At 49.9% G+C, this 14,875-nt stretch overlaps 1 protein-coding gene across 1 annotated transcript; it reads left to right on the top strand.

Moving 5' to 3' along the window:
- Positions 1-283: 283 nt before the first annotated feature.
- ELFN2 (extracellular leucine rich repeat and fibronectin type III domain containing 2) lies at positions 284-2,710 on the top strand. The gene has a single exon (XM_005150373.2). The coding sequence runs from the start codon at positions 284-286 to the stop codon at positions 2,708-2,710; it is 2,427 nt and encodes an 808-aa protein (XP_005150430.1).
- The last annotated feature ends 12,165 nt before the right edge of the window (positions 2,711-14,875 follow it).

Raw genomic sequence — 14,875 nt, forward strand, 5'->3', positions numbered from 1 at the left:
AAAGCACAAGGTAGTTCCCTTCCACACCAGTTATCCACGGTCACAGCTTTTGTGTGTGCTGGAAGCAGATTGCACGTGTTCTCCCTGCTCCATGCTCCTGGCTTGACCCAGACAGCAAGAAGAAACAATGGTGACAACACACACAAAGACTGGGGTGCTCATGCCCTTCAATTGCTAAAGCCCAATTACTGCCCCTTTCTCTTCCCCCAGCCCCTTAGTTTCCTTTTGCTGTGGTCCTGACATTTGGGACTGTTTTCTGTTGTGTTTTTTTTTCCCCATCCTGATGAGGGCACCACTGCAGACCATGATGTACCTGGGGTTGTGGGCAGCTGCGCTGCTCTGCTTGTTTTCCCCTGGCACTGTGCGAGGTGATTGCTGGCTGATTGAGGGGGACAAAGGGTATGTGTGGCTGGCCATCTGCAGCCAGAACCAGCCCCCATATGAGACCATCCCCCAGCACATCAACAGCACTGTGCACGACTTGCGTCTGAATGAGAATAAGCTCAAAGTGGTGCTGTACTCATCCCTCAACCGCTTCGGCAACCTGACTGATCTGAACCTGACCAAGAATGAGATCTCTTACATTGAGGATGGGGCTTTCATGGGCCAGTCGAACCTCCAGGTCTTACAGCTGGGGTACAACAAGCTCACCAACCTGACAGAGGGTATGTTGCGGGGCATGGCGCGTCTCCAGTTCCTCTTTGTGCAGCACAACCTCATTGAACTAGTCACCCCTACTGCCTTCTCTGAATGCCCCAGCTTGATTAGCATTGACCTGTCATCTAACCGTCTGAGCCGACTGGAGGGGAACACTTTCACCAGCTTGAGCAATTTGATGGTGTGCGAGCTGGCTGGCAACCCCTTCAACTGTGACTGTAGCCTCTACAGCTTTCTTAACTGGCTGGCGGTCTTCAACAATGTCACCAAGAACTATGACCGGCTCCAGTGTGAGAGTCCACGGGAGTTTGCTGGCTACCCGCTCCTGGTGCCTAGGCCTCACCACAACCGCAACGCCATCACCATCTTCCAGTCCATGTGCAGAGGTGGCACCATCCCCTCGCTCTCCAGGGTCAATCCCACCCCGTATACCCCTGACTCCCAGCGAGACCTGGATGAGGGCTCAGCCATCAGCCCTGGGGACTTCCTCTCAGTCAAGCCTCCAGCTTCCTCCACCACTGACTCCTCCTTCAGTCCCAGTATCAAGCTTCATGATGTCACCATCACCTCAGCTATCCTGATGGTAACCATCCCTATGCCCTACAGTAAGATGTATGTGCTGGTCCAATACAACAACAGCTACGTTTCTGACATAGCAACACTGAAGAGCAAGAAGGAATATGTCACTGTCAACAAGTTGAAGGCCCACACTGATTATACTTTCTGTGTGGCCTCCATCCGCAACAACAGGCGCTACAACCACACTTGCCTGACCTTTGCAACCCGAAGCAAAGGCAGGGAGGACCCTATTTCCAGTACTTCCACCACCACCCACTATATCATGACCACCCTGGGCTGCCTTTTTGGGATGGTCATTGTCCTGGGGGTGGTGTACTACTGCCTGCGGAAGAGGAGGATGCAGGAGGAGAAACAGAAATCCCTCAATGTCAAAAAGACCATTCTGGAAATGCGTTATGGATCAGATATTGATACTAGTACCATGGTCCATCCTTCCCAGAAACTGGGTGAGCCGCCAGTCATCCCTGTCTCACGGATGTCTTCCATCCCTTCCATGATTGGGGAGAAGTTGCCCCCATCAAAGTCAATAGACACTGGGATGGAGACTCCTAAAGTCACCACTAAAGGTAACTACATTGAGGTGCGGACTGGTGGTGGGGATGGGCTGGAGCGAACGCAGCGGGATGAGGACCTGAGGGAGCTTGATAATGGGCAAGGCTCAGCTGCTGAGATCTCTACTATAGCAAAGGAGGTAGACAAGGTCAACCAGATCATCAACAACTGCATTGATGCCCTCAAGTTGGACACAGCCTCCTTCCTGGGTGGTGGAACTGGTGTTGACTCAGACATGGCCTTTGAGTGCCAGTCCATCCCAGCCAGTTCCTCCGGTGGGCTGGAGCGGCCTAGCTTTCTTTCCCCACCCTACAAGGAAAGCTCCCACCACCCTTTGCAGCGCCAGCTCAGTGCTGATGCTGCTGTGGCCAGAAAGACCTGCAGCGTCTCCTCTAGTGGCTCCATTAAGAGCGCCAAGGTCTTCAGCTTGGATGTGCCTGACCACCCACCACTCAGCAAGTCTGACTCCAAATACATTGAGAAGGGCAGTCCACTCAACAGTCCTTTGGATCGTCTTCCCTTGGTGTCTCCAGGTGCCATCCACCACTTGGAGGTCAAGCCTTCTTACCATTGCAGTGAGCACCGTCACTCCTTCCCGGCCCTGTACTATGAGGAAAGTGCTGACACTTTGAGCCAGAGGGTGTCATTCCTCAAGCCACTCTCCCGGTCCAAGCGAGACTCCACGTACTCCCAGCTCTCCCCCAGACACTACTTCTCAGGCTACTCCTCCAGCCCTGAGTACTCATCAGAGAGCACCCACAAGATCTGGGAGCGATTCCGGCCTTATAAGAAGCACCACAGGGAGGAGGTTTACATGGCAGCTGGGCATGCCCTGCGGAAGAAAGTTCAGTTTGCCAAGGATGAGGATCTGCATGACATCCTGGATTACTGGAAAGGAGTCTCTGCCCAGCAGAAGCTGTGACTCTCCCTTGCTCTTTCCAAGGAAACGATACAAAACAAGACCCCCACCCTCAAACAACCAGAAAAAAAACCCACTTGACTGTGAAAAATAAACCACCAACAAAATACTCCTGAAAATACAAAACTGACAAAATTGTTTCTTAAAGTTTACAACAGCAGCAGAAAACTCTCACACACACTGACTCACACACAAGCCGAATTGTCTCTACTGTGTTATGGGGACCATTGTTCTGCTTGCGATGGTTGGGAGGAGCGTCCTGCTCTGACACTGTGGTAACAACACTGGAGTACGGGTGGGCGGGAATGGCCCTGTATGGGGTGGCAGCGGTGGCAAGGGAAGGACATTAATTGGGCATGAAACTCAGCTGTGAACTATTGCTCTTTGTGTTCCTATTGAGGGATGATTTTTCTTTTGGGTGGGAGGAAGGGATTTGGTTTAGAAAGCTTCTCTGCCTTCCTGATACACCTGCTTTTCCAAATCTTCCATCACTAATTTTTCCCTCATTTCCTTTGGCAGTGGAGTTTTTTCTTTCTCTCCTGTCTCCTTCCAAGATAGGTGGGATTTGTTGGAAGACATTCTCTTGCTTCTTTTCCTTTGCCCTTCATTACCCTTCTCTGCTTAAGGGTCCTTAGGCTCACCCTTTCTGTCTAGATACTTTGGAAACCTCCATCATCCTCAGACAAAGGAGAGGAGGTGTGAAGGACCAAGGGAGGTAGGACCTGCCATACAACACACTCTGTACCCTTGCTGCTCTTCCTCCTTCCCTTCTCTTCAAACCATGTTGTTGTTGATGAACACCAGCAGTTCTGGACTGATGGGCATTCTCCAGACTTCTCAGAGACAGTTTTCTGCCAGTTGGTGGCAGGGTATGAATGTGTTCTTTTGTATGGCAAGCCAGGTCCTTAAGGAGTGGTGGAGGAAAAGGCAGAAGGTCTGGTCTCTCAGAGGTGTAAAGGATTCCCATCTCTTCATGAGTGTCACAGGTCAGAGATTGTTCTCACCATATACACCTGTGCTCAGGCAAAACTACTGCGACCTTGTAGGTTTGATACTCTCTGTTCATATCTCCCTTACTATGAGGAAGGCACCTGGAGAGGAACTCAGCAGAACAAGCTCTCACGAACCTTCTGCAGCTCTTCCCAACTGACTTGCACCCAACTGGCTTCCTCTTGAAGAAGTCTGGCATGGGTAGGAAATAGCCTAGGATTGAGGCAGGAGCACAGGAAACAAAAGGGATGTTAGCATAGGACCCGGGAATAGCTCAAGAGGGATGGCTCCTAAAGAAACTCCCTTTGTCTTGTACAGCTATGCTGTGTGTACTGGGATAGGAGAGCATACCAGCCTCTGGATGACAGTGTCTTTTTGAGTATTTAGAGGACCTCATGAGAGTCAGAGCAACATATCACCTCCTAAATATTCCACCTCCTCACATTTATCCATGATGAGCTTTTCTTAGGGATCCTTTTATGCCTTGGCAAAAAAACAGTTTCACTTGCTAGGTTCCAACCTCCATCCCTTGGATAGAAGATCTGCCACAAAGCTGGGAATGAGCCTGCTTCCCCCTTCACATCATCCCATTTCTGAGCAGCCCAACGAAGCACAATCTTGGCACCATCTCCCCCAAAGTTTTCTTGTCAGGCAGGGGTGCTGCGTGCTGAGTGCATCTTTATGCAGCACAGTGGTCCTCCTCTGCATGAGCTGCACACCCCAAATCTTGGCAGTAGTTTGCTTCTATCAGGATGGGGGTGAGGGCCTGTGTTGTGTTGGCCTTTCCTAAGTGGCTGTTTCCTTTTTGAGGTATTCCTGAGAAGCCCCAGTTTTCTGAGAGGCCCTTGGAGAAGGATGAGGATGTAGGAGCTTCTCTGGGAGGGATTTCCATGCTGCCTGCAGAAAACCAGCCTGTCAGGTAGTAGCACTGCCAGCTGTGAGAGAGCTGGTTTCTATGCCACAGGAGACATGGCTTTGTCTTCTGCAAGTGAGGAACAGCCGTAGGCAGAGACTGGTGCATGAAAACCAGAGGGGTGGTCCCCAAGATCTAAACCTGTGAAGATCTGTGGGGTTCCTTCCTTGTAGGGATGCTGATGGTAACAACCCTAAGCCTGATCCTACTGCCTCAGCCTCCTTTACTGACAGCCTGCTTCCCCACAGTCAAAGCATCATTTTGGCTTGAGTCCAGAAGTATTGATAGGACTGACTGCCAGTCCAACCCAGAAGAAGGGGTGTGTGTGCACACGTTTGTGTCTGTTAATGTGTGTCTGTGCAGGAAGATGAAGGGAAGTCACACCACTGCTGCTAGCCATCCCTTCATGTTGGGACAATGCAGCAAATCAAGACAGGAAATGCTGTGAGTGATGCTTAGGCACAGTAGAGACCTCTCCAGCTACTACATGGAGCAGGCCCAGTGTTCTTCCGGCATGGTAACCATCCAAGCAGGAACGACTAATGGCTGGGGCATAGAACTGGACAGGAAAAGGGGAATGACAGGCATGGGGGGATGGAGCGCTGTTCCTCTCCCCACCTCTTCCCTCCCTGTACTTCTCTGCTGTATGGTCTTGTAATCACTTCTCCTCAGTCTATACTTTTGGGGGTAGTGTTAACCTGTAATGGTTTCTTCTCCCTTCCCCCATCACCCCAAGGAGGCAGAAAAGAAAGGTCAGGGATACAGCTATCACCATGCCCTTCTTCTGCCTGCAGTGGGAGTAAGACTGGGTAGGAGGATCAAGCCATTTCTCTCCCAATTGTAGCCCCCCACTCCAAACCAGTGGGTGAAGTTTGCACAAGATGGACTGTTCTGTGGGAGGAAGAGGGCAAGGAAGGGAAACAAAGTGTCTCACCTTCCTTCCTCCTCCCTTCTTCCTTGTCCTGCTCCCTCCCCAGGGATGAGGGCTCGCAAAGTGGCGCTAGCCCTGTCGGAGGAAAGCAGATTTAACGTTCTATTTGCATGATGATTTTACTGTATTTTTTCTGAGCAAACACCTGTTGTGTATGTGCCAGTTTGTTGGAATTTAACCTCCTCCCCCAAAGTCTCTCCTGTCCTTGTCCTTGTTTTCCCTGTTCCTTTCATTCATCCCTGATGTGATTTTATGAGAGACTCCTACCAGTTTGGGGGAGAACACACCCAAAGAGAACCCAACCCAATCAGCCGCATAAACATTCCTCCTTCTTTCCAGTGTCTCCCTCCCCTTAGCCCAAATGTGGTCTCTCAGCTGCTTTTCAAGGTTGTGCGTGTGAAAAGGGATGTGTTATATACCAAATGCTGGCTCTTTGTAGTGGTCATAATGTCTCCTAATTATTTAGAAACAGGAGTGAGGCCAATCAAGACAAATCTCATAAGAGAAATGGTCACTACTGTCCCCGTGCCCTGGTTGCTCTTTTCTCAGATCTACAAGCAAGGTTATTCTTGGGGGAGCAAGGAGTGCTTCAGCTGCAGGGAAATCTCTGATACAGTGAAAGCTTGATGTGGAGCTGGTTACAATCACTTGAAGACCTCCCACCACCTTCCTCTCATTGATCACACATAGGTCTAGATTAGGTCTGTCCTACCCCTCTCCTGTGGGTGGCCCTGGCAGAGGGCAGGGCATGATGAGGCTTTTAATACCTCTGTGATAGTAAAAAGCATCAAGAGACTGCCTGAAGTTCCTAAGCCCCCTATGGCTTCGCTTTGGCAAGGGTCCCTCACCTCTGCCTTCTCCCAGGGCAAAGTGGATTAATTGGGCAGAACCAGGACCAGCCCCTTTCACACTTTATTTATCTGGGTTGGTTACTCTTGGGAGGGAAAGCAGGGGTTTAGTTCACCTCACTGGAAAGCATGGAGGGTGAGGAAAGAAGTTGGGTGCTCACCTGCCCTCTTCCCCCCAGTACCAGACTTGGGAGGAAGCCTGGGCTGGGTTCCTGTACTCAGAAGAGTGAATGTGAGACCCTAGGCCTGCTGTACGGTGGGGCAGAGCTCTTCCTCATTCCTGCTGGTGCTGCCCCAGCTTATTCTGCAGTTTTCCTCTCCCCCTTCCCCACACTTCCATGCTGAATAAATCCCTCCTGAGGCAGGTGTGAAATATTCATGACTGACAAACGAAGATTTATGTTGGGCTGAGGAGGCCTGTGTGTGTTTGCAATGCTAATCAGCCTGCCTTCCTGGAGGAGGCTCTGCCATACGGGCCTGGGGGAAAGAGGGGGAGATGCAGGAGGGAAGAGGGAAAAGGAGCTGAGGAACAGAGAGGAGGGGCAGATAGAGCAGGGGTGAGGAAGTTGTGGTGGGAGCAAGAAATCGTGAGGCAAGGGACAGGTAGAAGGAGATGGAGGAGGACAGGCTGCAAAGACCAGGGGAAGAGGTGGCCACACTGTGAAAAATGGGATGGTAAAGGAGAAAGGGACCAGAGAGAGACAGGGTTGAGTGCAGGGATGGAAGCTCTCTGTGAGGAGGTGGGGAGTAAGTCAGCAGTGCCTGAAGAGAAAAGCTGGGCAGACTTCATGATGAGGAAGCTGTGGCCCCTCTCTGTAGGGCAGAGCTCAGTGTAACAGGGTGAGCAGCAGCCACATGGGCAGGAGCTGGATCCAAGGCCCCGAATGCACGTTTGCCATGCTTGTTGCTGATTGGAAAGGTCAGCTGCGCCTGGAAGGACACACAGCCTCTGGGAGCCTGGAGAACACCCTTTCCACCACTACCACCTCCTTCTGCACAAGCCCCATGTATGAAAAGCCTCATGGAGCCGTGTCCTCTTGCTGGAGCCAGTCTGCTGCTGTCCCACCATCTGAGCAGGGGGGAGCATCCTAGTGCAGGATGGACACTGAGAGGGGTCTCTTGTAGGGCTGTGGGAGCCTGCCCCAGCTCAGCTGCCCCTTGCCTACCCTGGCTGGGGTAGGTGGGTTTGGGTCTTTCTGTGAAGAAGGGGCCGAGGGGAGCGTCTGTCGCCTTCCCCCTACACACACACACACACACAGTCCCACACCTCCTCCCTCCAGCCACTTTGGCCTTGCACCCTGAGCGGTGTTCTCGGTCCATCCCCTTCAGTTCTCTTGCTGTGGGAGGTGTCTCTACAGCTCTCCATGTGCAGTCCACCCAGGGCAGCTCTCCCCAGGGCTGCCCCAACCCTACCCCCATCTTCAGGGTGGAGAGAAGGTGATCTCTGCCTGGCTTCTCCTTATCCCATTGGTGGGCACTTCCTCTCCTCCTTGCCCCTTATGATCCTCAGTCTGTCTGCCCCATCCTCACGCATTTGGCTTGGCCTTTGCCTCCCCCATAACAACCACCGCCACTGTGAGGCCTTGCTCCTGGCTGTCCTGCCCCCATGGCCTGCTCTCCACCTTGGGAGATGTCATCAGGGTCAGTCCAGACCCTCCAGGGCTGGTACGACTGGTCCATCCACAGCACAGCACCTGGGGCGAGGGGATGGGAAGGGGCAGGCAACTGCCAGGCACAGAGCTGGGGGCACCAGCCCTTGAATGTGAGGAAGGGCCTGGGAGACAGCTGCTGGGACTGGCTCCTTGTGGCCCCTTTGGTGTTCCTCCTTCCGTAACAACCCTGTGACCCCCCCTGGTTGTGTATGGACAAATTTGAGTTGAAGTTATATTTTCTTCTTCTTTTATTTCTTTTCTCTTTGTTTCCTTCCTCTTTCTTTTCTCCTTTTAGATTTGTATTTCTTTCTTTTCTTTACTCTTTTTTAGTTTCTTTTGCTGTTTTAAAACCGAATGGCACGAAATCATTTTTCCTCAACTCGGAGATTCCTGTATGGAGAAAATCAATTTCTATATTTGCAATAAATTTCTTATTTAAAAAAAAAGGAAAAAATGACAAAAAACCCAAAAAACAACAAACAAAAAATACGAAAAGCTGCTTCTGAGTCCATTTGTCCTAGCCTTGTCTTGTAAAGGAGGTGGGATGGGAGGGAATGAGCTATGGGAAAAACAGAGAAAGCTGGATCAGGGCACGGGAGAAGGATTCTCCCAGGCACCCTGTGGCCATCTACTCCCCACAAACACACTGTTTCTCTGCCCTTGGATATCTATTTGTTTGGACACATCCTGATACTTACTGCGTCCTCAGTTCTGCAATGAGACCGGTCCCCTCCAGCACCCAGTTGATGCCCCATTCTGAGCATGGCATAGGGCAGCACTTCCTCACCCATCACCTACACAACAACTCCTCACTTGGTGGTCAGAGGCATCCCCTCCCAAGCTCCAGAGCTCTCTGGAGGAAGGCATTCCAAGCCAGGTGATTCAGCCATGGGTAATGACTGAGCAATCTGTAGCCTAATCCACCAGCAGATATCCTGATCTCAGCTCTTCTTAAGCATCAATATTTAAAGTCAAGAACACAGACAGCTAATCCGTGGTTATTGGTGCATTTATACACATAATTAGGCCAATTTGTATATGGTGACATAGCAGCCATTCCCTCGCATGTCTTCTCTGCCTCCTGTTTGTTGTTTCTAGTTCCTCCCAAGACTGGTACTGCTGCTTGGCTCAGGGGGTTTCTTCTTTTGCCCCTGCACATCCAGCTTTGGTCAGGTGGGTCTAACTGTGGCTTCTGAGCTTCCCTCTGGGGTGTGCTGAGCTCACAACCTCTGCTCCTAGTTGCAAGGGGGCAGAAATAAATGGTCCTAAGGGGCTGTGAATATGGACACAACAGTGACTTTCAGCTTCTGGATATATATGCTGCAGTAGCTGATGACTCTTATTAATGCTTGAATTCATTTTAGAGCAGCCTTGGGGGCAGATGCTACTGCAGGCAGATGCTTCACGGTCTGACATGTTCTTCATTGGACTTAGGAAGAATGATTGAGTATGGGAAGGAATAGTGCTGGGCTGTGCACCTCTGGGGGATGGACAATGGTGCATAACCAAAAGGAGCTCTGCTGGGGTTAATCAGAGCTTCATGTGCTTGGTGGAAAGCTGTATCATTGGCTCAAGGTGGTGTTCCTGACATCTGCATCCCTGCAGTGCAGGGATATGGGCCTTCTGAGACAGGGAATCTTAAAACTTGGGAGGAATTAATGCATAAATTATGAAGAGGCATAATCTAATCAGTTGAGTGCCCCCATGCTGTTTATTTTGTTGCTAAATTCGATTTTGTTTCTACAGTCTCTGCATTTCATCTGGTTGCTTTGTCACATGGATGAGGAAGGACAAAATGTATTTGCAGATGCTGTCTAGGTGGAGTGGGAAGCTTTGGGAAGGGAAGACTGTGAGGGCTGAAGTAATCACAAATGTCCTGAAGCTATATAGGGACTGTTGGGCTGGGGGGACATGGGGGCACTGTAGTCAGTCCTCTGGGCCAAAATGATCTCCTATGAAAGAGTTAAGCAGTGCTTGTATTTAAGTAGCCTTTGGATGATTCCAGACAGAGACCTTGGGAGTCCTCTGCTCTGCACCAGGTTGTGTGAGCTGGTGTGTGTCCAGGGAAGGGATGAGGTGTGAGCTGCGTCTGCGAGTCTGTGTTGTTCTCTCAAGCCCTTCTGACTATGACTGTGTCCAACTGACGCAGTCCCTGCAGCAAACCACACTGACCTCTCCCTCCAGAACCTGCTTGGTGGACTGTGACGGCTGCATCATGGACCAGGAGAGATGTCCTGCTCTATGCTGTGGACAGTGAAGAGGCTGCAATGGGCTGTGTGAATAAGGGAGTCACCTGTGTGACCAGCATGACCTGACCCACTCATCATAGAATTGTAGAATCATATGATTCTATGGAATGGTTTTGTTTGGAAAGGACCTTAAGATCATCTAGTTCCAACTCCCTGCCATGGTCAGGGACACCTCCCTCTAGACCATGTCACCCAAGGCTTTGTCCAACCTGACCTTGAACACTGCCAGGGATGGAGCATTTACCTCTTCTTTGGGAAGCCTCTTCCAGTGCCTCATCACCCTCACAGTAAAGAATTTCTTCCTTATATCTAACCTGAACTTCCCCTGTTTAAGTTTAACCTATTACCCCTTGTCCTATTGCTACAGTCCCTGATGAAGAGTCCCTCTCTGGTACCCTTATAGGCCCCCTTCAGATACTGGAAGGCTGCTATGAGGTCTCCACTCAGCCTTCTCTTCTCCAGCCTGAACAGCCTGGGTTTCCTCAGCCTGTCAACCCATCTGTGGAGAAGAACAGTGCAACTTTGCAGAGCCTCATGTTTTAGGCTGGCTGCAGGAAGACAATTTTATGCTGTCTTGTGGTTGGTTCATGCTGATGTGGTTCTTTTTCTCTGCCGTGATGTTCAGTAACTACCCAAACCACATTTGCTACAGCACGGGAAGAACTGACTGAGCCACGCAGCCTTCTGCTGGAGATCATACAGGACTGTTAAGATGTATGTGTGTGTGCATGTGCATATGTGTATTGAAATGGACAGGCAACTGGGCAACATTGCCCTCTTCTGGACTGACTGTCAGGACCGGAAGAGATCTCTGTTGGGTTTGCAGCTTGGCAGATGAATTTTCCGGTTTCTGCTGAGAAGGTAACACCATTTCTAAGCCTTGATTTCCTGTCCAAATCCTGGTGCCTTTTACAATAGCCAAGTCAGATTAGGGGATAGTACCGCTCTCTGCAGCATCAGTGCCTGGGAACCTTGATCAGTCATGACTCGTTGGGGTCAAGCCAAGTCTAAGAAAGTCGAGTGAGGGATCTCTCTCCTCCAGATAATGTTGGCTCCAATGGAGCCAGTAACTGAGAGTCCTGAAGGGAAGTGATCAATGGATGAGGGTGTGAGTGTCACACTGCTGACATTTGTCCCAAAGGCTGTCACTCAAGCGAAGGAGAGCTATTCAGGCTAGCAAATGATCAGGCCAACATCTTTTACCAGGTCTTGGACGCACTCTCTGTTAAAATGCAAAGGTGTGAGTCATCCAGAGCTAGAGGACAGACTGAGATCTACACAGAGCTCACAGGGATTTGGGAGTATAAGTGCACATAGGCCATGCCCATCCTTAGCAGGGGAGCAGAGGATGTCGCTGAACAACTTGTACATCTCCCTTCTCATCCTTGGAGGAAACACAAGGTGAGAAAAGGCAAGCCTGAACAGCCTGAGAGTGAAAGGTTCACATATATAGATAAGATTAAGGATGGGTTAGTGTCACTGGTGCTGCTAAAAAGCCAAACTCAAGGTTCTGCCACACTCCTGGTGGGACTATGGCAGGGTGCAGAACTGCTCAGTTTCTTGGCTTCCCAGGTATCCAACAGGGATCTGTGTGTTCCTTTCCCTCATTAGGCTCCTCAGGATGGGGTCTCTCTCTCACAGAAGAGTTATATGATACCTTTCGCAGTGGGATTCACAGACTACTCAGGGACATGCATCCTTGAAGGAGGAGGGAATAGTGTTGAAACTGAGTCTGAGGAACTGTATGGTGACTCCTGTCAAAAGTAAGCAGGGACCCAGTAAATGCTACTGTGCAAAATGGATCAAAAGCCTCATCACTTTTTAAATAAGAAACACTTCAAAAAGAAAATGCATTCAGCTCCATCTCTCTGTATATGTCACCAGAAAGGGCATCATTAAGAATTCATTGCAAATTCTGCACCCAATTTTCTGGCCCAGTGCCTTGTCCCACTTGTCTTGCTCCAGCTCCAAAGGCAGTGGATGCTCTGCCATGAGTGCGAGCGACAAACAGGACCTGAATAGCAAGATAGAGTTTGAAGAAAGGGTGGGAGGAGCTGAGAACCTCTGGCATGAAGTGGCTGAAGGAAGGAGAAACACTGCAAGGCAGGAAGCATGAGAAAGAGCCATGCTTGCCTGCAGACTTGAGAGAGAATAGGCACAAGCCTGCTCCAGCTGCCTGCTGTTTTGTGCTCACACAGGCCTGGGGATTTCCTTCAACTCTGTTCTTTCTCTTCTTGAACATCTGGAGTTTATCCAGGGGTGAGTTTAAGGGTGGAGATGAGTAGGGATTCTCCAGTGGCAAAAATGGCCCATGGGCTGTTGAATTAGAGCTACAAGACAGTGATGCAGCTGACAAACATGACCCAGCCAAGCAAAACTGTCATAGGGTGGATTCATCAGGGCAAAGAGGTGGTAGGCCTAGGAGATTAAATCTATAAGGGCCAAAGTGGCTCTACCTGTTGTATAAGGGTGCCTTCAGCTGAAGCAAAGTAGCTGCTTAGAGTGTCTGCTCATCAGGGGGAAAAGGTGTTTCACTCTTGGCTTTGTTCAGGTGGGGCATTGGGCCAGAAGATACACAAGGTCCCAGCTTGTCACCCATTCCTGGTAAGATGGGGAGAGAGTTTTGGCCTCTGTTTCTCTACTGTACATTGTCTCTGTCTTGTGTCACCATCATCAACCAGGCTCCTTGTGACACTTGTTTCTCTTTCTCTCTGCTTCTCAAGTGGCAGCCAGGGAGATAATTGGCATTTTTGATACTGTCTGTTGAGCCTTCTGTGGCAGGAGCTGCCAGAATGAAGCCGTGAATTAGATAATTAGGGTTAATTAGAGGCTTTCCAGGGCTATGTCACTATACTCCATGAGGATGGTGCCCTCCTTTCAGGGCCATTGTAGGGAATGGTGCCTTTGGGGGATAGTATGGAGGTGTCAGTGGCAGGGAGGTGAGCTGGAAGGTAGAGCTTGACAGGGCAGCATCCATAGAAACCAAAGCTTGAGTGACCTATGAAAGGCACTTGGCCACCCACAGCTGCCAGATGACAGCTCTGCTCTGTCATGCATAGCCTGCTTCTGTAGGATGGCATCATGGGTCCCTGCTGCTTCTGTAAGATCTGCTTGCCTGTGACTGAGTGTGCAGTGGAAGAAAGCACCAGTCCAGTGGTGGAGTGTGAGAGGGAGAGATGATTCTCCAGGTTTTGCTGACCCCATCACCCCAGAGCTACTCTGTCTGCAGCAGTCTCCACTCTGCCAGTGCTGGGTTGTCTGACTTTGGAGATGATAAGGAGACATTGCCCCCCCACTCCCACCCAGATTCTTGATGGAGACGGGGCACTAATTTCTCCATCCCTGTTGTGCAGTCAGTGTGCCTGAAGGTGAAACAGACAGAGGCAAGTTAGCCAGCCTGTGGGGGAGGTTTAGATGACAGCTCTTCTTCCTACTTGCAACTGTTGCTATGTAGGGATGCTCTGAAGAGGTAGCCTTTTCCAGCACAGCTTCTCTACACCCCCATGCCCTCTCAGAGGGTTAAGAAACTTGTCTTGTTGCTAGGAAGCCTTAGAGTGATCACTCTTGACATATAACAGGGTCTTCCCACAGAAAAGTATTAACCTCTAGGTCACTACATCCGTGGATGTATATTGTTATAGATCTCCTGGGTCTGAAGAAACTGAAGAACTCCCTTCTGGCTCTGGGGGAGGAATGGACTTCTTTGGGTCTTTTGGAAAGCCACATGTCTTATCACCAAGACAGATAGACTTCTTGAAGAGTCTTTGGAAAATGGAAGAGATTTGTCTCCCTCACTTTCTCTCTACATCAGTAAGTCCCAAGGCTAATTAGTGTGATGGATGGAGGGAAACAACACATGATGGCAACCAGACTTCTGTACCTCTTCTGCCTGGCCACTTACCTGTGAGAAGAAGCTAGTTATCTGAAGCACTGTCAGAACAAGACATGAGTTCTCCTCTCACCTCTGCTTTACCCTATAGGCACCTTTTTCTTCCTTTCCTGCACACTGTGTTTTCCTTATAATTCCCATCCACTGCTCCCTTTGTACTTTCTTTCTTTCCTATTTTCTCCATTTTCCTCCTTCCTTCACTGTCTCTCACCTCTCCGTTCCTTAGGGAACCATGACTTCTTCCGTGTCTCCTCTCCTTCACTTTCCTTCACTCACCACCTTCTATCTGTTGTAGTTTTTCCATTTCTCCATTTCTTTTCCTCCATTCAACCTGTTCTGTTTCCTCTCCTTCACATCTCGAGTCATCCAAACCTAAAAGGAGGTGGTTTTCCACAGGGAAACAGAATGTGAAAAATATCTTTGTTAATCAAAAATGAAATATTGACCATGTAGGATGGAAAAAAACCCAAAGAATTAGACAAAAAAAAGAAAGCCATCTCATTGCTCAGAAAGGGATGAAGGAAGGCAAAACTTGTCTGAGAGAGTATTCGCCACTGTGTTTTGAGTGTTTCTGCATCAGTGTGCCACTGAAAGTCCTGCTAAGTTTCTTAGCCTGATATGCACTGCAGTAGGGTCGGCCTAGACTGCAAAGGGGATGACAGAAGGTGGACAGCTCAGATACAGTGAGTGTGTGAA

This window comes from Melopsittacus undulatus, chromosome 5 (genome assembly GCF_012275295.1).
Source record: "Melopsittacus undulatus isolate bMelUnd1 chromosome 5, bMelUnd1.mat.Z, whole genome shotgun sequence".
Taxonomy (NCBI): Eukaryota; Metazoa; Chordata; class Aves; order Psittaciformes; family Psittaculidae; genus Melopsittacus; species Melopsittacus undulatus.